This window comes from Amblyomma mixtum, chromosome 10, assembly GCF_055824585.1.
Source record: "Amblyomma mixtum isolate Tamu chromosome 10, ASM5582458v1, whole genome shotgun sequence".
NCBI lineage: Eukaryota > Metazoa > Arthropoda > Arachnida > Ixodida > Ixodidae > Amblyomma > Amblyomma mixtum.
The window spans coordinates 148,940,526-148,965,644 of record NC_143021.1 but is presented as its reverse complement, the minus strand read 5'-3'; the positions used below and the strand labels follow the sequence as shown (position 1 = coordinate 148,965,644).

General features: G+C 48.2%; 1 protein-coding gene across 1 annotated transcript in view; it reads right to left on the bottom strand.

Moving 5' to 3' along the window:
* Positions 1-24,602, bottom strand: part of LOC149327273 (lipase member M-like) — a 39,232-nt gene extending 14,630 nt beyond the window's left edge. The window contains exons 1-6 of the mRNA XM_089564836.1: positions 24,486-24,602; positions 21,929-22,145; positions 13,175-13,289; positions 10,089-10,239; positions 7,364-7,456; positions 4,224-4,376 (exon numbers count right to left, since the gene is read on the bottom strand). Coding sequence (XP_089420962.1) covers positions 4,224-4,376; positions 7,364-7,456; positions 10,089-10,239; positions 13,175-13,289; positions 21,929-22,145; positions 24,486-24,602 — 846 coding nt within the window. The remainder of the gene's footprint in view (positions 1-4,223; positions 4,377-7,363; positions 7,457-10,088; positions 10,240-13,174; positions 13,290-21,928; positions 22,146-24,485) is intronic.
* Between the last annotated feature and the right edge of the window lie 517 nt (positions 24,603-25,119).

The following is a 25,119-nucleotide window of genomic DNA, read 5'->3' as shown; positions in this document are numbered from 1 at the left end:
CGGGTGCTGAAGGTGCTTGCGAGCAGCGCAGCTTGCACCGGGAACGCTGAGGGCAAGTACGACGCGTATCTGCTGGGCGATGATGGCTTGCTGCTCCGCTACATCCCCCAACTTGACGAGGAAGAGGCGATAGCATCCCCTTTCCGAGTCGTGGTCCCGAGAAGGTGGCGGAAACGGTTCCTGCAGTACTTCCATGAGTCAGCGCTGGCAGGCCATGGCAGCGGCAGTAAGACTTACGACAAGTTATGTCGTGTCGCGACCTGGCCAGGCATGAGAAATGATGTGCTGGGATACGCCCGTACCTGCCCGGTATGCCAGGTAGCCAATCCTCGGGCGGGCAAGCCCGCTGGCATGATGAAGGCGGTAGCTAGCAACTACCCGTGGCAAGTGGTCGCGTGCGATATCATGGGACCCCTCCCTCGGTCCGCGCGCGGAAAGCAATTCATCCTGGTAATAACGGACCACTATTCCAAGTGGGTTGAGGTTTTCCCCCTTAGGAAGCTTGTGTCGGAACGAATTTGGGAAAAACTGTTGGAGACTTTCACTCGTTTCGGTTTCCCTTCCGACCTGATTACAGACAATGCTTCTTATTTCACATGCAAAGTCTTTGTAGACTCTTGTCGGGCGCTTCAAATCCGCCACAGGAGAACGAGTCCCTACCACGCTCAGAGCAACATAACCGAGCGGGTGAATCGAAATCTGAAGAGCATGCTGGTCGCGACGACCGAGCAGCACAGAGGTCGGGACGCGCGGCTGTCCGAACTGGCGTTCGCTACAAGGACAACCGTGAACAGGTCAGTGGGTATTACACCCGCTTACTTGAATTTTGGGAGAGAGATCGCTTTTCCGCTAGAGAATGCCCTACTCGACGCGGCGGGGCCCGCGCCCCCTCCGCTTTCGCAGTACGCGGCAAGGCTCCGGGAGCGCCTGGAGGCAGCGCAGCGCGCAGCCCGCAAAAACCTCGATGTCGCGCGCATGGAGCAGGCGGATCAGTACAACAAAGGTCGCCGTCACGTCGTTTTCAACTCGGGCGACTTAGTACTCAAGAGAACGCACCCACTTAGTAACGCAGCGCGCGGTTTCGCCGCGTCGCTAGCGCACAAGTGGGGTGGGCCGTACGAAGTTACGGCACGGACTACGCCGCTCACCTACCAGCTGCGGTTGTTGACAAACGGCGAAACCGCCGGTCCGGTGCATGTCGCTGATTTGAAGGCTTTCCACCTTCGCAAGGACGATGGCTGCGAAGCGGTGGAAAATCAGCGCGATGCGGCGATCTCACCCCCGGGAGGACGAGCAGGTAGCGGTGCGGTTCGCAACCGACGCTACAACCTGAGGACCAGGTAGTACCCGTGTCTCTCGATCAATAGTCCCTCGCAATGCTCTCGCCCTCTCAGTATGTCTTCTAGGAAGCTCCAGCGGACCGACGCCCGTGGCTCGCACTCCAGAAGGCAAGGCAGACCACCGTCGAACGGTGGCCGCCATCAAGGCGCGCCACCCGGATGGCGGCAGGAGCCGCGCGAGTGGCGCAGGTTCCACGGCCGCGGTGGCCCCCACCGCCAGCCAAACTACGTGCCTAACCACTGGAGAGCACCTCCCAGTGGTGCAGGCCAACGCAAGGGCGCCAGGGATCATCAAGCGCAGGGCACCCCTCAGCACCCAGCCGGCGCTTCGGCCGCCGAGCAGCCGCAACCCAGGCGGTCCAGGAGCCATCGGCCGCTTGTACAACGACGAGGAGCGGGCCGGCCTGTGCTCGCTCTGCGGCACACTTGTCGTGCACCGGCTCCGCCACGAGGCCGGTGCGTTGCATACCTGGCATACCGGCGACTGCTGCACCTTTCCCCGCCGCGCCACTGCAGAGGGTCAGCCCGGAGGAGGCGGCCCTCCGTATCCTCCAGTCCAGCCTCCCAGACCTGCTGTCCCCGGCGGCCGACGAGCTTTGGAGGGCGCTGCCGGCAGGGCCCCCAGTGGAGCCAGGCGCCTCGCTACCCCAGGCGGCTCGTGAGGAGCCCATCCATGTAGTGGTGAGCGGCCCCCCGGCGAGCTCTCCTCCCCCCTGCGACGACTCCATGGATAACGACCCGGACCCGGAGGTCATCGAACGCCTACTGGCGGACCCCGGGACGGACGTTTGAGGGGGGGGGGGAGATGTAGGGTCTGCTCGCGGGCAGGTCAAATCCCGCGCCGCTCACCGCGGGTAGCCTCGACCCCTTCTTCCCGAGTGGTGGGGCGTGGGGAGCGAGGCTAGGAGGAAGCCTTCTTAAGGCGCGACCGCGAAGGCTTGCTCTCTCTCTCTTGGACCAGCCCTGCCAGAGGACCACCTGACCCCGCTGCCCCAACGACGCCCGACCCTCTGCCATGTGAGGATAAACCTTTTGTACAAAGACCTGCCTCGAGTCACAGTCCGTGCGCCCCCCCGCGCAGAGGAATCGCCCACACGTTTCAGAGCCCGGCGTCGGTTGATTTTCGCCACAATTCGTTGAAACCGCGTCCTGCTTAAGACGCAGTCAGTCAGTCGACATTAACAAGAGGAAAGTAGCCATGCACATATAATTCAAAATATTGTAGGCAAAGACGCAGCTTTTTATTTTCAGATAAGCGCTGAGCCACCGCGGCGGCTTGATAAGAGAAAGATGCTACAGCTGTAGGTGCATGCACGAACTCGATACGCTGGTCAAGCTGTGTGTGCAGGGGCGAAATTAGCTTGTCCGGTGGCTTCCGAAACTTAATTAGCTTACTCCAAAACTTGGACAAACGGCTTTGTTGCGAAGCAAGCTGTTGGAGCTTGCCAGAACGATAATAAAATCTGATGGCCTGAAGCGTTTTCAGAGCACTGTCACACGTATTTCTAGCTTAGGAATGCGTCCCTCCTTCGTAATAAAGTAGCTATATTATTCGCTTCTTTTTTTAGATTTTCGTCACCGCAGATATCGAACGTACAGGAATCCTCAAGAAATAAAGCATTCGCACCTCAGTTTTTATACGTAGGGTTTATTGCTTCACAAAGACTCCTTAACGCGCATAACATATGCGTATGGTCCAGAGAGTTTGCTCGCCCTTCTAAAACTAATTGAACACGGGAAAACTTAACTGAACACGTAGCAAACTAAGCAGTAATCGGCATATGGTTCTTCGAGTGAACTTATTTCGCCACGGCACGAGCAATTGGCCCGCTCAGAAATATTACCTTCTCTACTACGTTGTTCAAGTATGCGTCTATATATATTCACGGCCGACCGGAGAGTTGATAAATGCACGAAATCGTCTTCTAATTTTGATCGGAGACAACAAAGGCTGTGGTCCCCATCTTAATTTAAACACAAATCACCTCGAAAGCTTTGTTAAAAATCAGCGCAGAAAGCAAAAGCTGCGCACTGATCCGCGTGCTGACACCTGATACCTCGCATGGCGTTTTGTGTTACTGAAACGTTGAGACGGATTAAAGAAAATAGAAAAGCGAAAAGCTGGAACGCACCTAGTTCTGGCACGCATCGTAGTGTCTTTTCACAGTAGAGAGGGTAGCGCAACACTGCATCGGCATTTTAATTTTCAAACGAAGCGCAGCCGTTCTAACCCAACGCTGGGCAGCGGTTTCGTTTTCTGTACCGAACCAACATGGCGGACTTAGTTCTCGGAGCGCCGAGAGATGGCACTGCGCATTTCGCATATCGTCTATTTCATGCGTGAAACGCTGCATACTGTTCCATACTTACTTTTCTATGTCTATCGGCAGTCAGGACTCCTGTGTCTGATCAGTTTTGCACATACAGAAAAGCTTCCGTCATTCAGTACTGGTACACCTTTGCAAAGGGCGGCGAATTTTTGTTAACATTTTCAGGTTCTACTCTGCACAGTTGAACCTGTCCATCTGACGTCGTGAGATGAGCAACGTCCCAGTAAAGCTGCTGCTTTATTAGTGAGATTAATTAAAAGTGAATCTGGGTTTACAGACCTTGAGTGATTTTTGAGAAGACAGGAAGACTCTTGTATTCATCACTTATGCAGGGGCGTGTATTATCTCTTTGATAATCACAGCGCAAGAAGAGGGCACGCCTGAGCATAACGGTATATAGTACTCAGGTTTTTAGGTGGTGGCAAACCAGTTTGTCACATAGAGGATAAGCCTGCAATGTTTTCACTGACGTGAAAACGTCAGTGCGTCGGTGCCTTGCAGGTATATGTGCGTCGGTGCCTTTGTGTCACGCTTGTGGCAAAGGGTATATTACCATATTTAACTGATCCGGACTGTTCAGTAGAGTCAGGATGTATAGTAAGGAACAGGGAAATCCTTGCAAGGTGCTGCATACAATTTGGGCGACCTCTCTCGGTGTCTTGGGGACATGGAGGTAGCCGCTGTCTCCTTGCGGGTCGAGGATAAACTGCGTGGGAACAAAGCAGTGCGGTAGAAAGAGAATGGAATGGTGCCTATGGGCTAGTGTGGACCGTAAGTACGGAAAAAAATCTCTCAATCTTAAAACCTGTATATTAAAATAGAATTAAGTGTTTGTGAGAAAACAGAGTAAAAACTGTAACGGTAGGAGTGACTTCGCGGCATGTGAGAAGTTATCCGCCACGCATGTAAAATGGGAGAAACATGAAGTCATTTGAGACTTATATCCAAACAGAGCTCCTTAAAACAGCGCAAAGACGTGAACGAAGAATATTGAGGACACACACGGACGTGACTTTCAACTATGTTTATCGGAGAAGTTTAGATATATATAGATCCGTAATCAAACAGCGAGAAAAAACCCGAAAAAGTGAGAGATGGGGGGCAGCACGAGCGCACACTATGGACTGTTTTTTTATTTTTAAAAAGGGGTCGATACATAGGCGCCAGACGCTGCGGAAAAAGCAACAAACAATTAAACAGAAAACCAAAGAACATGTGTACACTGATTAGGCGAGTCACTTCATCTTTACAAGGCATGAGCAACCGCTCATTAATATAGAAGCCAGACCGATCTAATGATGCGATGGAAAGAAACGCGAACAATATGTCGCCTACAAGGTCCGCTGTTGGAATTTTTTTTGATCGCCTTATTACCTCGGCGGTAACAAAAAGACGCTATAGTCGTCCGTGTGGCATTCTGGGGCAACTATACAGGGTTTTTCTAACCACCCGGGCAAAAGCACGATCAAAATAATTTCTAAGAGCTCAGCTCATTCGCGCCACGTTGTTCGCGTTTGTTTCCATCGTGACAGGACAACTTGCTGTACGAAACACGACAGTGAAGACAACGCCAGTGTCACAGTTGAAGAGTGGTTTCCTATGGGCTACGGTGCACCAACCGCAGCAAACTGCTCCTCAACTGTGTCTCGGCTGTTGTCTGTACGGTCCCGCTTTGGTGCCGAAAGAAGTACATCGGACAGGCTTGCCGCTGTATTAATGAACGGTTCTTTCAGGAGCGCAGGTCTCTGAAAGGTACAGTGTCGACTAACCTTGTTTTGCACTGCAGATTGGGCGAAGGTAGCTCCCCTCTCTTAGATAAGCGAAGTTTCTTGTTTAATCACCCCTATCGTACTTGTTGGGAATTAGTGGAGGCATATCCCATCAGACACGAAGACGCGTGCGTCTTCCTATGCTTCGGAAGGTGCTTGCTTCTAGCATCCAAATTCAAGCACCACCCGGAATCAAAACACCTCTACTTGCGCTTCATCTGCTGGAACGGTTCAGCACCGGCCTTTTGCAGACTGCCGAAAATTCATACACCTGGCGTTCCGCTGCGCCTAATCGCCGAATTCACCACCTCCCCACTTAAGGCACTCTCGGCCTATCTACAACGAGTCTTGTCGACCCTGACAGGCAACACATCAGTGCACGTGCGAAACTCCACCCACTTTGTCGAACACCTTTCCAACGTACTACTGGAAGCGGACGGGTGTATGGTTTCATTCGACGCGGTCTCGCTCTTAACCAGCGTTCGTGTGCCCTTTGCCTTTTCCGCAGCGATGCAAGCCCTCGAAGCGGACGATGACGTAGGCACCAAGACGAGCCTGGACCCAGAAAAACTCTGCCGGCTCTTGGAGTTTTGCCGAAGCAGCAAAGATTTTTCCTTCAAAGGGCAATTTTATAAGCAGACAAGCGGCAGTGCCATGGGCGCCGCGATCTAGGTGACTGCTGCTAACTTAATGATGGCGGCCATCGAAGAGGAGGCACTGATGTTCTTTCAGAAAAAAAAAGTTTTTATTTGTTACACTGACGATGCGTCTGCATTCTGAAGACATCGCAGGTCGAAAATTTCCTGGCACACCTCAACTCACTCGAACCTTCTATTCAGTTCACAATGAAACGAGAAATTAAAAGCACATTGCTATTCCTTGAAGTCTTTATAAGAAGAAAAGGGGAGGATCTAAAGTTTGGTGTCTATAGAAAGCTAATCCATAACGGCCGGTATCTAGATGTTAATTACAACCACCTTATAGCACCAAGGCATCCGTCGTCTATTCTCTTCTGAGAAGAACAAAGTGAATCTACTTCTACGAAGCGGAGAAAAATGCAGAAGCGGCCAACGTTTTTTCCTACCTACAGAAGAATCGCTACACACGTAGCTTCATTCAACACGTTGGTCGCCGTCAGGCTCGGAGGACACGCGAAATAGCCGACAATGAAAGAACGGCACGCGCACGCGTGGTGCTTCCATGCGTGAGGGGAACCAGAGAGGCACTAGCACGCATTCCGGGAAAATATGGAATCTTCCTGGCTCACAAACCTGTTTCGGCAATAAGCCGCTTCTTACCACGACCGAAAGACCGTGTCCCCAGAGAAAAACAACCGGGTGTCGTTTACAAAATTCCATGCTGCAAGTGCCCAGCTTCATACGTCGGCGAAACAAAAAACCTCCACCAAAGAATAAGGCAATATAAAAATAATATCCGGCTGACGAGTTCAGAATCCAACCCCTTCGTCGAACACTTCGAGCGCGCCGACCACCGAACAGCCTTCGAGGAGGTGAGTGTCATGGCCGCGGAGCCAAACGGGTTCAAGAGTGTGGAGTCATGGCACATCGGGCTCACAAAGGCGAGGATGAATACGACTCCAGAAACGCTCCCCTCGGCGTACGTTAGTGGACTGCGCCACGTGCTAACAAAGGGAGAGCGAAGGCAGCACCCCGCTGCTGCTGGCACACTTAAGTCAACCTTGAAGAAGGGACCGAGGTGGGCCCAAAATGTTGGGCAAAATTAAAATATTGGTTGACGTCAGTTTTCCGATAACTACCCCAAGAACCCAACCAGACGGACTTCCGTCAAAGATGTTCTGGTTCAAATAGCCGAACACAATTTGTCCAGAATACATCACACACTCCTATGCCTAAGCAACAGTAACGACCGCTACAAGTGTAAGAGAAATCAAAATATTACTCACAAATAAGAGGTCCGAAACAGCTACCAGTTCACGGAAAGGAAAGCCCATGTGCGTGAGGTTGGCAACCGGAGCGTACCCTATTAAGACGTCGACCTGCAAGGAAGAAATTCAGATTCAGACTGTTAAAGTTTTTGGCATATATAGCTGTCTGCTGCTCCGACTTCAGACGGGATATTTGGTTTGAGTTCTCGTAGCTATGCTTTTGGCAACTAAAGTAGGCCACGTCAGTAGTGACCGCATAAATTTCATATCTTTGGTGCTGCACGTCAGATTAACTAAACGGTCTATACTGATATAAAACTATATTCTATTCACCTTATTAACAGAAGGTTAAGCAAATCTACACGTGATGAGCTGCAGTCACACCCACATAATACTGCGCTCAGTGCATCCCAACAAGTCCCACAGGAACTGCTTAATTAGACCTTCTTATCTCTAAATCGGGCTTCGCACAATAACTACTGATGTTTGCAGTGTTCTTTCTTATAGTTATAGGTATTTGAATCACAGCGAAAACAGTGCTGCCACCCCCTGCCTAAGAAAGTCCTCTCCAAGAGCCTCGCTGTAGAGATTTGAGCACTCGCGCAACAGATGATAATATATGATTTGCATTAAGATTACCCAGCTCAGGGTTCTCTATTTTAGCTACGAGTACATCATGCTGTCCTCAAGTGCTCATGCTATTCAGTTCAATGTTAGAAGTTATCTCGCAGCACAGCTACGCCGCCGTCCACTACCGGCTGTACTGATACCGCTGTTGTCAATGCGATCGAATAGCAATATACTCAGCGCATAACAGCTTGGCTGCTTTAATTGCAGTAAGCGTGTCTACCTGCATACCTATAAATGGCCATATTTAAAATATGGCTGGCAGCTTGTCCAAACAGAACAGGTCTTCGGTACTCTCCCTTACGAAGATCGTCTTTCATGAGGCCTTTTTATTGTCTACAAAGACCGTGAATTTTTGTTTCATGTAATTCCAGAAGTGTGGTTAACTGTGCAGGGGCCTCAAATTCACTGTCATAAATGGAAACACAAAAAAGGTGGTTGTAGTTTTTTATTCTTTTTGAGAAGTTTCGAACGTGACAATTAGATCAAGACTTTTTTGATGAAAGCAGTAAACATGCACTGCTTACCTTGGGCCGTTTTCATAAAGTTTACAAGGCAGTAGAAGATAGCAAAAAAGAAGACTAAGCCATAAACGTAACCCAGAATGAACTTGAAATACGCTCAGAGAAGAAAAATTCCGGTACAGGTTACGCCGACACGAGGCAAAAACAGTAGCGATGCGTTATTACATCAGCGACGTATTTTGTTGCGACTGAAACGACGCTTCGTAGTAGAGAACGTCGGTTTAATCCTCCTCCGTGTGCATACAAGCCTAGATAACTTTGATAACTGGCGAAGTTTACTCCTCCACCGCTGATTGCTCTAAGGAGCAGTGCAGGTTTAGAGCAGCTCGGCTACCGCACATCAAACGCTAACGTCTCGTTCCGCTTTCCTTGTCTCACCGATGAGACGCAACTGCGAGTTCTTGGAAGTCGTTTCTGAACAGAACCGAGGTCATCCCGCACCGCTCAGGTTCATCTACCGGCAAGATTAAAGTTTTGGGCTACGGCATAATACACCAACTGGCGTTGGTGTATGCAGGGCGTTTCGTTCCACCCCCTACGGCAAATTTATGATATTTACACACAACCTCTTTGAGGTACAGTTATACGGACATGCGGATACCTTAGATAATAACTGAGGTGAAGAGAACTAGTTAAATACGAATTAACGAATATATTCGTACTTAACAAAATGAAACCCTGTGCATGTAGCGCTATGAAAAAAACTCTCTGCCTCTCCCGTAACCGAGAGTAGAGTAAGCATGAAATGTTTACGGGCCTAATGTCATCTCGGTGGTCACCCGCACCGTACAGGAAGGGAGGAACGCCACCACCCGCTCAGCGCGATGCCTTGCCATTTGAACGCAAGGTTTTTGATGAAAGGAAATGGCGCAGTAATTCTCTGCCATCTCGGTGGACACCCGAACCGCACCGTAATGGAAGGGAGGAACGCCACCACCCGTTCGGCGCGATGCTTTGCCCTTTGAACGCAGCGCTTCTCACCCGGGCCCCTGTGCGCCTGCGCGGCTTTGCTTCGATGCGCGAAGCCCCTAAGAGATCACGTATGACAACGAAGTGTATCGTAACATTTATGTGCTTTTTGCACGCGTTATTAGAAATCGGAAATTATAATTCCGTGCATTATCAAACGCACAGCGATTGATATCTTGACAAACATTGAGAAGGCACTGGCAGCACTTATTTTTTGTGACTCCTTTGGAGACCAACCGGCGCTTGCATGCCGGTCGCGTAGGAGGGCTTAGAGAGTCTCGTTAAATCTCGTTAAGTCTCGTACGGTGCCCGGATGTTCTCGTTTCAGAGCCCGGATGACTGGAATTCAGTGCCCGGATGAGTAGATTTCAGTGCCCGGATGATGGCTCTCGGTCTCGGCGTGACGTCACCACACTGCCGACAACGGGGGCTAAAAGCATTTCATGCTTAAAAAAACGGAATTTCACACTGTGGGGTAGACTGTTTACTGAAGCGTCGCCGAAGCCCTGTTGAAGAAAAATGCTCTTTGAAAGAAATCGTGTACGACTAAGGCAGGTCTTTAGACGATACTGTGAGGCCAGCAGTGTTTTAATGTGGAGTGAAGCTCCATTTGAGCAATGCACCTTGTCGTTGTACTCAGGTCTCGTGGAGAGAAGTACCATGCTCGAAAGGAATCCTTGCGAGGCCGCCAGCAACGGCACCTTGGATGACCGGGTGGCGTTAAGCACGGTGTCGACGGCTGCGGCTATATCCCAACGGCCAATCTCATTGAAGCTGCGAGAAGAGAAAAAATACATTAAAATAGGCTGAAATTTGTTTTGTTTTTCTTAAATATGATAAAAAGGTGGAGTAAGCGTCATGAATGTAACAGTAAGGAGATTTTATTTACTTGTGTTTTACTGAGTACCTGCATCCCAATTTAGGCATTACAGATAGGTGTGTTATATTTAAGAAACAACAGGGTAAAATAAAATTGTTTTAGACTCAAAACATGGTATCAGCATCAATAGATATGATTTGTAGAACATGAGGCGCAAGATTGTTCTAGGTATATGCTGGGTGGGAAAAGAAAAAAGTACCTGAAAACGTCTCCTTAAAAAACCGCTTTTATGGCTTTGAAAGGTTACCATTGCTTGGTGAAATAAAGCAGGTTCCACCGAAGTCTGTTAGCATTACTTAAATCTAAGTACATTGATCATTACTTAAATCTAAGTACATTGATTCACAAAATCGTTGCCTCCGGCACAGCTTGGTCAGCAGCGCAGTTTTTTAGAGTGTAGCTTCGACGTCTAAATTAACCCTGACGGTTAAGTTTTAATAAAGGAATAAGTGTTACTGGAAGGTGAAAAACGTAGCGCAGAGACGAGGACACAGAAAGACGGACAACACACGGCGCTAACTTCCAACAATGGTTTATTTCAGAAAGAAAGGTGGTTTTATAACGACATCACGACCAACATGCCGTCAAACCGTGTGCTAGCAAAGCGTATCAGCCAGATATGAGAGCTCTTTCGCCATCAATGATACAGAGGGGGTACTAACACAATCATCTTTCAAAAGTGATATCCCTTCCGCTTCTATGATTTCTCGTGTCAACCGGTTATTATGCACTTTTAAAACCATGCATTGTTCAAGAAGCGGTATGCAGTGACACGACCGGCAGTGGGCTGACAACCCTTTTCCACGCATATCATCTACGTCACGCCCATGCTCTCGAAGCCCATCATTCAGGCATCTGCCGGTTTGCCCGACATACTGCTTGCCACAGGAAAGAGGAATCTGATAAATGACATTTTCAATACAATTGACAAACTTTTTCCTATGTTTTTTCGTACAACCAACACCCTTTTTAGATTTTTTGAAATGTTTCGTACACAGATGGCTCAACTTCTTAGGCGCCGAAAAAACCACTCTGGCTAAAACCACCTTTATTTCTGAAATAAACCATTGTTGGAAGTTAGCGCCGTGTGTTGTCCGTCTTTCTGTGTCCTCGTCTCTTTGCGCTACGTTTTTCACCTTTCAATTATGAACCAACAAGTCCAAGCATATACCCTTCTGTTACTGGAACTTCTATGTGTTCCATATTTTGAGAGGCTTGCAGCGCCCCATGTAATATCCATGTCACCTTTTATATTTTTAGAAATGTTAATCTTGACGCTGCTGCACCGCGAGGAATTTTAGGGCCGCACAAATGGTGGAACCGATGCTGCGCGGCAAGGAGAAGGGGCTAGCCAAGCCCACATGCAGACGTCATACACTGACGTGGATGTCCCGTGCTCTGTTCACCGCACCCTCCAGAGGGAGGCGAACCAACTCCAAACAAGTGACAGTCTACTCGCTTTGTGACAAGCGCTTGTAGGTGGGGCCAGCCCCCTGTGCGGCCGCACAATTACGGACCACCTGTGTGCGCCGCCCCAAAATTCCTTCCACTACAGTGGCGAGAAATTCATATTTTCTGAATATTGGAAACCAATATCGATATTACGCTTAGCTGCAAACCAGACGTATCTGGTATACGAATTCCAGTGTTACCTATTCAATATAATTTATTCTCATGCTAGTTAAGAAGCCCTCGCTGTATTATGATCCACACTAACGCTACCAGTGCTATATACCGACGCGAGCATTCCTCTCTCTCAAAAAAGACCTACTTTACCAATTTTTAGTTGTCCGTGGTCAAGCACTGCGCATACGCATTTGGTTCTATGTATATATAGGGACTAATGACTTAATGTCAACTTCGAAATGATATATATTCCTGAAGAATTTATACCAATATGTCTTCCGTGAACTATTAGAGTATGTTTAACTTCTGTAAAAATTATTTTTCCGACAGTGTTTTCAAGGATAACAATAGCAGCCCTGTTCACTATTTCATCATGTTTGTTGCCAACTACAAGCATAAAAGGCGCCAGCATGCTGATGTGTGCTCGAGTATATCGATCGTAGGAGTATGAATATTAGATGCTGGATTGAAGTTTGTGCAGAAATCTAGCGACACACATTTTCCTTTTTATTTCTCCGGAATAAGTCTAGAAGCTCCTAAGTTAAAAGGGATGCTCCCTTTGAGAAAGTTCTTTATGAAACCTGTCTATGTTCTGCGCGCAATTAAAAAAAAAAGTTATCTTACGATGTGAGTTGTCAGGATGAAAATCTTCAACCAGGTTGGCCTGAATGATAATTTTGACCCCCATGCCACATTTCTATTTTCATTCGATAAGTATCTGCGCTTGTGCGCATGGTTGTTCAGCCCTAACTAATACACAACGAATGCAATAACACATTCGGGGCACACTGTGGTTATAGTAGAGTATAGTAGAGTGCACTATAGTAGAGCGCACGGGGTACTACAGGCACACTTTTTATTTCTGGTAAGTCACCTGCTTAATTTTTGCCAGCTCGAAGTTGGAAGCACCGGGCGGAAAAGCTGTATTTTAACGCTTTACGAGTATTTACATGCCCAGACAAGGCAACAGCTGTTACATCATAAACAGAAATGTGAGCTCATATAGTCTAAAAATCTGGAACTATGATTATTGCCTATTCCAAAACATTACACTAGTTCCATCAATCCAACTACCCTATTCGTCCCACAACCTCCAAATCATAGCTGCCATAAAAAACTAGTACCATATTTTCCTGACAGCAAAATTTGGAGCTAACCAACTCGGCATTGAAGCGAATCAGTGTTTGACCTAAAACTTCTTGCCTCCATTGCCAGTATCGGTCGTCCTTTTGGCTCAGCTTTAGGTGGTGAGAGCGGTTTGCGATGTCTCTTGTGTTCATAGCCCACACGTCGTAGCCATGGTCCGCCAAAAGGAAACCTGCCATGAAAGATATGAATGTTACTAAGCACTTTATTTACCAGAAAATCTAATTTATTAGGCTTAGACGCTTGTTAGCAGTTTATTTTATTTGTATTGTGAAATTGTTAACGCCCGGAGCAGGCTTAATTGACACCGGCACGAATGGCGTAGGTCACGAAGATGACCACGGGATATGAAGACGAATATAGGAAAATGAGAATGACGTTCGCCCACAGTGCACAACTTTCCCACCAGGATGAAAGCGACAATCCTGGTAACGAGTTAGAGGGATGTCAAGTGACGGGCAAAGGCCTTGAGACCGACACGTGGAGGATGTTTATGCCTCGAGAGCGACGGCCCGTAGCAGGTGAAGCGGAAGTGACAAGATATTTACTGTGGGGCGTTTGTTCAAGCACTGTATAGTGACCAGTATCATGGCTCATAAATTATTCACATAAGTTTGGAGTGCGCACGAACGGCGCACGCCGCGAAGACGACCATGGGATATGAAGACGAATATATAAAAAGGAGGATGACGTTCGAGCACAGTCCTTGCACTACTGACCCCCCACCCTCCCCGGATGAAAGCGAAAACCCTGGTTGCGAGTTAGAGGCATGTCGGACGAAGGGCAAAGGGCTTGATGCACGACACGTGGACGATCTTTATGCCACGACAGCGACGGCCCGCATCAGGTGAAGCAGGACTGACACGATAGTTAACGGGGGACGTTTCTTCAAACGTTGTGCAGAGACCAATATTACGGCTCGTAAATTATTCACATAAGCCTGGAGTGCGCACTAATGGCGCGCGCCGCGAAGATGACCATGACAGATGAAGATGAATATAGAAAAAGAATGTGATCTTCGAGCACAGTGCTTGTACTAATTGCTACCCCATCCCCTCCTGGGCGGAAGCAACCATCCTGCCTGAGAGAGGGATGTCAGGAAAAGGGCTTTAGGCGCTACACATGGGCGAACTCTATTCTACGACAGCGACGGCCCACAAATGGTGATGCAGGAGCGACACGACAGTTAACGGAGGATGTTTGTTTAAGCACTGTATAGGCACCGATGCAGCGTTAATAAATTTTCTCCTAACCCTTAAGTGCGCACGGGTGTCCAGAGTAAGACCTCATCACTAGGGCAAAAAAAACGGCCCTCTGGGTAACGTTACAGCTTCGTTTGAAGGAGGCCTGGGAGGCTCCTGTGTTCAATCGCGCAAGTTCATGGCATTATACGAGGCGCTAAGTAAATTATTCGTGGAAGTGTGCTGAACTTTGAACTGGGATAGAAAATAAATATACCTCCGTACCGAAGGTAGATTTCCATTCATAAACTTGAAAAAATGGAGAGAATTAGGTTGCTCGCTGTAGCGCATCATTGTAGGCGAAGGTAACAAATGGGAGCAGGGAGTCCCAGTTGGTATGGTAAGGTAGAATGTCGGTAGAAAGCATGTTGAAATGATCCGATGAATGCGTGCTTTGAGGCCATGGGTTGGCGGATTATAAGCGGATATTGCTTTGTGTGTTCGGAGCTATGGACGTACGTTCGAAACTCGGTGAGAAGGAGGTGGCGGTGAAAGGGAGCGACGGCGATTGGGGTAGTCATAGTTCCGGCGGTACGGAAACTGCGGGTACATGTCAATGTGCCGAGGGCTACTCTAGCCGTACCGGTCGTCAAGCATTCGCTGGTGACAGACACGGGCGGCTTGGCGTGAAATTCAGCCTTAAAAACAAACTGAACGAGGCCAACGCGGACGCCATGCAGGAGGGTAAGCAGCGGCGGGAGGTCTTGAAGAAAGAAAGAGCTGCAAGGTTGGGCGGCACAGATCCAGAACGGGACGGCAGGAAAGGTGGCAACGGGGTCGCAGGAACCTCAGCGTACGTCGGGACGCAGCGAAAGACGGGGGCTCTTGACTCATCGGGGCGTGAAGGACGCCACCTCGTCCTTGATCGTGTCACGCAAACTGGAGACAGGAGGTGGAGGTGGCTGCAGACGATGAAATAGCGCAGTCGAATTCGTCGTGGAAGGAGCGTGCGCCAGTCTGCATCAATAGAGGATTGGGAAACCCATGTTTTTCGAATCCGGTTTGACTGCAGGTCTTCAAAACGCTAGAAGGTGGTTCGAATGTGCAGGATCGATGAAGGGTTCCGGGCAGCAAGTGCAGTCAACGTGAGCAAGCCGATGCCTTGCAGCACGTGGAGAACGCGATCGGATCCAGGCATGGCCTTGCACACTCGGCGGCAGAGGGCAAGCACGTACTCAATGCAGAATGTGTAAGACTCGTCTAGAAGCTGAACGCGGGATGTCCAAATGCTTTCTGTAGGCTGTAGCGAGTCTTCGACGTCGTCGCCATGAAGGCCTGCGGAAACGGGAGGGTCGCGCTGGCGGATGTCGAACTACCAAGCAGGCTGGGCCGGCGACGGTGCGGTAAGGGGTTCCAGTGGGCCCCAGGCTGCCGTTGGAGGGTCGGCGCCGAGAGAAAACATGCCGGTGGCGGCCTGTGCAAGGATGGTGGATTGTTGTGAGCGATTGGAGTCGGCGCACTCCATCGGGTCAGGTTGGCCGACCAGACGGCTATCTGGACAGAGCTTCAGGGGGCTAGGGAAAAGTACAGGGGAACTAAGAGCCGCCTCCACTACGTGTGAGAATGAGAACGCCCGGCGCAGGCTTTATTGCCACCGGCAGGAATGGCGTATGCCACTAAGACGGCCATAGGAGATGATGATGATGAATAAAGACAAATGAAGATCATTTTCGCGCGAAATGCTTATAGTATTTCTTTAGTTATACCATGCAGGAAAGTGCTTAATGTTGACATCATTAGGTGAAGTGAAAGCTTTTTCTCGGCTCGTTTAACAGATAGCGCTCAGCGGTGGTCAGAACCCCTGAACTTACAAAAAAATACATACCACTTCCAAGACAGGGACAGAATAGAAACATATGCGAGGCGCTGGATTCCATCAGTGGTGTTATTGCGCTTCGGAAAAGTTGTTCGTATGGCCGCTAAGCACAGTGAACAGCGCAGAAAGGGCGAGATACTAACGGGTATAACCGATATATGCATTTCCTTTCATATTACTGCCACATGAGGGCTCCTTGCACAATCATTTCAGAAAAGTGCCATCGTTATGGTTTGAATCCTTCCCCGTGTGAAATATGCTTGTCAGGTTTTCAACTACCGCAATTTTTAGCCGTGATACACTTGAACGATCGCGACAGTGGGCTGGCAAACCTGCGCCGCACATGGTGCTGGTTACAAAAAAAAATTAAGAAGAGAATTCAGGGTTTGGGTGGGACTCAAACCGGGGCCGCCAGCTCGCGAGACGGGGACGCTGTGAATGCGCAACGACATTCGTCTTTGTTTTCAGCATGATATTTATTAGGCACGTTTATATGCATAAAAGAGTTACATACATTATTTGCAAAGTAGGCAGCCGGTAGCCGAGCAAACTGAATGGGAACCACACCACACAACTAAAACACACGTCTTAACACAACGTCACTAAAGCTGTGGCAAGGGAAGACAAGACTTGAATAACGAGAACCAGCCTGGCTCTTAGTAACTGCCCTCGTAAGTGCCTCTCAGCTGGCTCACCATCTGGCCGAAATGTGTGCTGGAGGAGACTACAGGCTCAGCATGCCGGTCCAACATGCGTGTTTTAACACAGGCTTTGCAGTCCGAGCAGGAAAATAATGCCGATGGGTTCGCGGTCAGGTCGGGTGGCCATTAGGTAACGCACACTCTTAGAACTCACAACAGTCTTTTTTTCAATATCCTTTGTAGAATGTCCCAAAATATTATCGCATCTTTGTACTCAATAAAGCAGCGTTTGATGGTTTCAAGGGCATCACATAGGCTACAATTAAGAGAAGAAACCGAAGTATTCTTTTGTGATGCCACATTTTAACAGCTAGAACTCCGGTGTGAAGTTTCAAAGAAAAAAGTTTTAGTACTAGGCGAATATGGCATTTTACGTAGTCATCGCAGCACATCATGACCAATACAATTACAGAAAGCGCTACAATGGAGACGGAAAGAGCACAGAACCCGCCGAGGGGGTTCAGTGGTTACGACGCTCGGCTGCTGGCCCGAAAGACGCGGTTTCGATCCCGGCAATGAGGGCTGAATTTCGATGGAGGTGAAATTCAATAGTTGCAACAGCGCAGAAAGCGGAGCTAGTTGGTATACATTCATTGTGAAAAATCCAGGCGCTAACAAACAACAACACAGAGGGGACACAGCGCTGTGTCCCCTCTGTGTCGTTTGTTAGTGCCTGGATTTTTCACAATGAAATTCTATAGGCTCGCGTACTGTGCGATGTCAGTGCACGTTAAAGAACCACAGGTGGTCAAAATTTCCGGAACCTTAACTACGGCATCCTTCATAGCCTGAGTCGCTTTGGGACGTTAAACCCCAATAAATTAAATCAAATCAATTAAAGAGCATAGATATCAACCCTTTGTATAATTTTTACGTGAAGCAGAAAATAACTACTGAAAACAAGCGATCTGCCATAAAATGCACTAAGTCTAAAACATCCGTGATAAAACCAAATAATATGGGCCACGACATTCCGACGTTTCAATCTTATTAAAGACGTGTCTAGTGAATGCACAGTTCTAAAAAGCGTACTATAAGCAGCAGAAGCTTGCGGGATATCCAGCCCGTGGCAGAGCAACGCAAAACTGCATTCCAGCGCCATCTGCCGTGATTACGCTTGATGTCGAGGCTCACAGCACTCCCGCGTTAACCATTATTTGTGCATGCCTATCCTTTCTTTGTTATCAGGCATGTCTCATCGCGTTCTTCGCCGGGATCCGCTATTGCCACTCGCCGCTGGCAATGAATCGCTGTGTCACCATCGTTGCGTGTCTGTTTCGGCTGCTGCGATGGTGAGCAGTGCTGCGATCGCTCGCGCGAGCCCAAGGAGGACTGGCTGCGAACGTCACACAGCGCCTCAGCGGTTTCCCTGAGTCTGATAAGCGCGTCACGGGGAAGCAAGCGTCAAGGCATGCTTGATAGCGAAGAAAGGATAGGCATGCGCAAAGCGTGCTTGAAACGCAATTTCCGTGAGCCTCGACAACATGCTTGGAAGCGGCAGATGGCACTGGAATGCAGTTTTGCGTCGCTCCGCCACGCGCTGGAGATCCCGCAAACTTTTGCTGCTGACAGTACCTTCGAGGTATGTACTGAAGCCTACATGAGTAATCATGGGCATGTTAGTTACAGATGTCGCAATCCTGCGAGTACCCCATTTCATCCGTTTCCGGTAAATTTCTTTCGTCCTTGGCATTCAGTCATGGCGCCTTCATGCGGCACCAACTGAAACTCCCCTCTTGCAATGTAGGACGCTGGCCCAGCAGGTGGCGCCAGTGGCGGACCACACACAGCTTTCGCATTTCCCCGCGTAAGGAGGCTGCAGTGCACCTCTTTCATTAGAGGATGATCAGCCCATTGCCAAGATTATCAGTATATACCGGTGCTAAAAAAATGTGCTGTTTTAGAATTAACAAAAGACGTTTCAATCGTGAACTCACTGAGGCAGAAAAATCGCGATTTGTGGAAATGATTCTCTAAGTGGCCTTTCTGTAGCACTCACATGTAAATAAACCTCGTTTCTGTGTGGTCACTGTTGATAGTTTGCCTCGTGTCTTCTCTAAATTAGAAAAAGTGAATGTTTAGTAAAAAATACAGTTTTCATATGCGTAATAAAGTACAAGATAGCCCTCTGAACGTCCTGTGTTGCTATGTTTAACTCGCAACGTACTTTTATGTATCATAAAGAAATGCCCCAGAAGTGGAGTATTTTCAGTGAGTCAGTACGAGCCCTCCAAGGCTCACATGCTCGTCTTCGCCATGAATTTTACGAAAAGCTCCTCAGAAAAATCCGTGAGTTAAATCGCTGCGGGATCATTTAAAGACAAGATATTATGAACCCATGCCTACCAGGACACAGCGGCATCGCAGGCAATTAGTGCGCTACTCAAGTCCGCGCGAACTGCCCAAAATGATGGCGAGCTTGTGTGTCTATCGAAAATTCAAGAGTGGGCGCCGCGCGTAGGCCTCGAACTCAAGCGCAGAATATCACGCATGTCTCACAAAATTCCGGCCCGTTCCCGACCGACATCACAGTCCCGGACACTGACCAAGTCTCTGCCTTCCCGCCGGCTTGAAACGATGTGCAGCAGATCTGCGGGGTCTCCTGTGGCTTGGCTTCGCATTCACCAGCCACCTCCTTCTTAATTCCTATAGATGATAGCCGTCCATGCCCTACTTACGTTGCGACGTGACCAAAGCACACATTCTCGGTGCATGCCCTACACACAGTGGTGAAAGGCAGTCGCTATGCCCTGTGCCGTAATGCTTGCACCCACGCTTGCTGACCGAGGTGAAGATTTCGGGACTGCGGTCTTGGCGACCGTCGGCGGTGGAGGGCTGCTAAGCTAAGTTCCGTTTCTAAGGGGTCCTGTCGTGCATCATAGGCTATGAATTTGACAGAAGCTATCTGCTCACGGACTTCTTTCTGTACAGGCGCCCAAATCTTTAGCTGGCGTGCGCGAGCGGCGACTTTTCTGTTCGTCAGCGCCGTATGACGGAGCGAAGTTGGAAATAGGATGAGGCTAAGCGCATGCTCACAAAGCACGCTCAGCTGGGGCCGTCGTCTGCTAAGCTGTTCCTTATTAAGGACGTCACCCCTTATTATCGCGTTTCAACGAGCAGACAGCGTGAGTAGGCCAACGGTTTTGCTCGCATTTTACGCTGCGAAGAACAGCGTTGTAGCAACCAAGCGACGAAATAAATCTGAAAGACATGCCGAACACGCCCAATCATGCGATAAGCCGGAGAACATGGGCCGTTATCATTATGAATGGAGAACATGGGTCATTATCGTTATGAAAGGGTTATCACTAGCTCTGGCAACAATCAGCAAATCTTCTTCTTTTGTTTTCCTGATAAGGTAGCGAGGAGCATCTTCGATCCGGCTTTCGTCCCAGTAGGCACGTATGATTCTGCCCACTGAAGTCCCAGCCACTCCAGTTGATTTAGCATCTCCTTCTGCGATGAGCCGCCCAAGGACATCCCTATAATTCGAAGTCTTGTCGCTTGACATACACGGAGTGGAATCTTGATAACTGTTCCGAACTGCTGCGAGCACGGCTGCAGAGCAGCTTCACTTCAGTTTCACAGCGGCCTTTTAGTTTCGTCGCCACGCTGAAGCATAAAGCACGCTGAGTGTTGATAAGCGCCCTTCGTTCAGATGAAAAAAAGCTTTCGCGTCAGCAAGTAACACATGAACGATCCATGTTCTCCGGCTTATCGCATGACTGGGAGTGTTCGGCCTATCTTTCAGTTTTATTTCCTCGCTTGGTTGCTACAACGCTGTTCTTCGGAACGTAAAATGCGAGAAAAACCATTCGTCTACTCACGCTGCCTGACCGTCGAAACGCGATAATAAGGGGTGACGTCCTTAAGAAGGAACAGCTTAGCAGACGACGGGCCCAGCCGAGCGTGCTATGTGAGCATGCGCTTAGCCTCATCCTGTTTCCAACTTCGCTCCGTCATATGGCGCTGACGCACATAAAAGTCGCCGCTCGCGCACGCCAGTTAAAGATTTGGGCGCCTGTACCTCAGTATTCTCCCTCATCCTTAATATTGCCTCAGCCTCTTTCGTAGTGCAAGGTAGCAAAGCGATTTCTTCTCCAAGTCAACTTCCAAAAGGCTCCTTCTTCCCTTCTTAATCCATCATCCTTCACGTGTCTATTCTATGTTATTTCCGCATAGGTAGGTCAGACATTCCTCAATTTTTGCGGAAGAAAGAAAGAGCTGATTTAGAACAAAAATACGTACAGAGACGCGTCGTGAAAGGCGCCCATTAAAATGGAGCACTCGATATTGGGTATATTTTGAAAATGGGTGTAGGCTCGCGAAACCGGGCACAGGAAATCCTTTGAAGCCGCTTGAACAAAGCTTACTGGGCAGGCAGGCCTATTTTTAGAGAGTCGCAGTGCAAAAGCGAACAATTTGGAGCGGACATTTAAGCTCCGCGTTAAGGATATGACTCGATAGCGTTAACTGGTTGTTGTCCGTATATGCGTGGTTGGTTATTCTCGACTTCTCATTCATAGATTTCTGGAAATCCTCATAGCACCTCTGGCGCAGTGGGGCAGCGGTTAAATGATTCGTCACTGCCTTGCGATGGGAGATACGGCCACCATTGAAAATTATGCGACCCTCGATCCCCTTAGAGACCAACACGTCGCGACGAATCTTAAATTAAATCCGCCTGCCACGGCGATCACTTTGGTCAGAATCTAATGGGTAGGTTTTGATCAAGCATCAAGGTCACGTGGCCTAAGTGGTTAAGTTTGGTTACTTCTCCGAGATTGTTCGTGCTCAACGCCCAATTCGCCGGATTTTATCCATAAAAGCATCATTAACGATGTCGCGTTAAAAGAACCGAATACCTAAGTGCCCGTCATGGAGTGAAGATACCTGTATGGGAACACTGAACGACCCACTCAAGGTGCCGGTTAGGCAAGTCTGCTACGGCAGACCGTGGATCGGTCAGCTCTGCAGAAAGCGATGAAATGTGGCGCATAGTGTGTCCACGATTATGCATATTGGTCGCGCGAGCATTCAAGCATGCAGTCACCTGGGCTTTGATGCGGGAAGTTGGCGAACCATGATCCAGAGTCGGAAAGTAGGCCTGCCACCAGCAGGACGGGTTTTCTTAGCATGGAGCTCTCTGTTGACGTGGTCCCATTCCCTTGTTCAAGCTTCCGCACTCTATCCACATCCAAAACGTATCCGTCGTCTGTCGTAGCCTGGTGTGTCTCGCAGGAGTAGCCGAAGTCTCGGACCAACTCGCACTGCGAACATTAGACTGCCATCCATTGTGTGCAAGAAGCGCTCGGTCACCCAGCGTTTATGCCTGAAACTCGAGCGGTAAAGGCCGCCGTAGGTTCCGTTTAAAACTAAAAATAAAGAAGTTCCCAACATGTCCACAAAAGCTTTCTGTTATGACTACAAGGGAAAAAACAAAGCAGCGTGTGGCCTGCCAGTTTAATGAATCTTAAGGAGTTTGCTGTTATTATTACGTCAAAGACCCCTGGCAAATAATGAAGCACTTCTCAGATGGGGACGAAACTTTAGGTCCTTGAAATCGTGTTGACAATCCTCCACAACATTTTTTTTTGTACTGCGTAAGCAGCATGATTGGCAATAGGCGAGAATGTCGACCGCTATCGGTCTGCTACGGCAGACCGATCCACAGTCTGCCGTAGCAGACTTGCCTAACCGGCACCTTGGGTGGGTCGTTCAGTGTTCCCATACAGGTATCTTCTGTCCCTGACGGACATTTAGGTAATTGGTTCTTTTAACGTGAAGAGTGAGGACGTGGCCCGGAGAGAGGTGAGAGGGGAACATATGCAGCGGCCGAGACATGAAGACACCAATCCCTGTGATGCTGAAAGTAGCGAGACTCTCCTCCTCTCTCTCCCGGGTTTCCGCTGGGTTCACCTGACTCGCCGAGGACTCGCGCTCGACAGCTGCAGATAAAGTGGTGCCAGTGAGCGCGACTCTACTTCTGCTGTTGTATCGCTTCTATAGAAAGAAATATAACTTGATGGAAGGGGATCGTGCTCTGACACATCATATGAGTCATCGTTGTAGCAGCGAAGTTGGTAGAAAAAGAGCTCGCGCTCCAACCAGCAATTTCGCCGCCGCTGAGCGTGTATGCTGTTGCACAGGTTGACTTTAAGCATAAAATCGTCGCCTACCTCTGTATGCTCAGTAAAATGACAGAAAATATACTGATCTTTAATTTGTACACTTTTAAGTGCAAATAAATGCTTTCTGCTATACCATTCGTGATGAATATATAAATGAGGAACACAGCAGTTTTCTTCAAGATTAACGTCTACGATTGGTTACAATTCTACGTTAGGGGTCAGGCTGATGTACAATAGACGGGTAGAGGATTAAAATCATATTTTGAGAATTTTGGTCTCGTTCAGTACGAAAGAGATAATCATTTAAAGAAAAGATTAAGAAGTAACGAATGCTTTTTCGCTCAATACTTCATAAATTTCCCTGCTGCTTCTTCAAGGTTCGTTGTTTGCTGCTTTCGACATGAAGTTAACAATGGCGGCATTAATTGTAGTGGAGCATAATAAGCATTAACAATGCTACGGGTTTGCCTCCTCTTCCTGGATGATGTGTGTATGACTTGAACGGATAAATAACTGAAGCGATGGGAAGTTGTTATACAGGTTACGAAGAGTTCTTCTGGGCGGCCCCTGTAAGCATTCAAGCTTTAAATGAAGGGTTTAACAGCGCGACAAGATTTGGACAGCCTAAAAAAACAGACATCGCAGCTTCTAAGTTTCGCGGGGTATGCTTCAAGTTGTCTTAACGCTTTCGCGCAGTCGCACCTTTCGTCAGTGTGAACTAACCCGGCAAATATTATTGCAAAGCATTCAGTTGCAGGCGTTGCTTCAGTGCTTCACACTGTTAAGATGGTTACACAAGCAGCGTTTTCTGAGGAACGGGGCGCTGATCACAGTCACCTAAAGATCATATTTATGTGATTTTCAAAATATATGCAGCCGGGCACACTGTCAGTATATTTTTTTTTTTTTGAAAAACGCCTCTTTACATCTCACGCCTCAAATGACTCTCACTCTAAAGATATAATATGGCCATACTAGAGTTTTGTTTTAGTCGCCAACGCACAGCCTACTAGTTTCACGGCGGATTACTTGCAGGTTTTGCTACGTAGATATTTCATTATTGTTCACAGGATTTATCTTTTAAGAGAAAACAGATGTCTAATAAAAGCGCCATGAAATGTACGGAGGATGCGGTGTTTACTGCGAACATATTTTGTTGCGAAAGAGTTGTTTCGTTACCCTGTTATTCACAAGAAAACACTTCACGATATATCCTCATCTACCGATTTTACAATTGCTCCAGTCATTTACAACACACATTCCGAGATCTCCACGTATTTCACCTCTAACGAACCAAAAGACGCCCGAAACCACTGCTGCGCGGTCTTTGTAGGGCTCGTTTTAAAATGAGTAAATAGGGCGCCTGCAGTGCACTTTTGGGCCACACTTACGAGAGGCGTATGCATGTGCTTAGTCATGTTGTTTTTGTTTGCAGAAAAGAACCATGGCCGTCATGTATTTGTCAACAAAGATACTCACAGTAGACATCTTGGCTTGGCGGGCCACGTCAGCTGCAAGGCCTCTCGACACAGATAGAATGAACAAAGGAGCCACGATCTGTGTACAGAAACTTGAGAATAGACTTAGTTCTCGCATGTTGGTTGTTCTGCGTGGTCGCAACGGTCGTTTATCGAGAACATCTTTCGTTTTCTTTTATACTTTATACTACGCGTGTGTATTATTCATCGGCGGCCTAAGTTTTAAAATTCAGCTTTCGCAAGCTCGTTCCATTTACAGGTGTTCCGGCCAGGCGAGTCTGCTTGTTTAGAGTTCACTGACTCACGTACCTCTAGAGGACTTGATATTATTTTGAAATATGCATTACGAAGGGCCTAGTTACACTGCGTGCTGGCATGTAGCGAACTCTACGATAATAAAATCAAAAGATATAGCGTACCAAGTAATACCTTCTGTATTGGCACAAGCCATTCTCCGAACCAAATCTTCATTTAACCTAATGGGTCTAGTTTTGGCAAATTAAAGAAAAAATTGTTTTAAAAGAAAAAATGATGCTTTCATATGAGTGATTTGCAGCAAATGTTCGTACAAGCGCTTTCCGTTTCTACTGGGCTTGTAGATTTTAATATTTCATCTTATTTCATAAGAAATACTT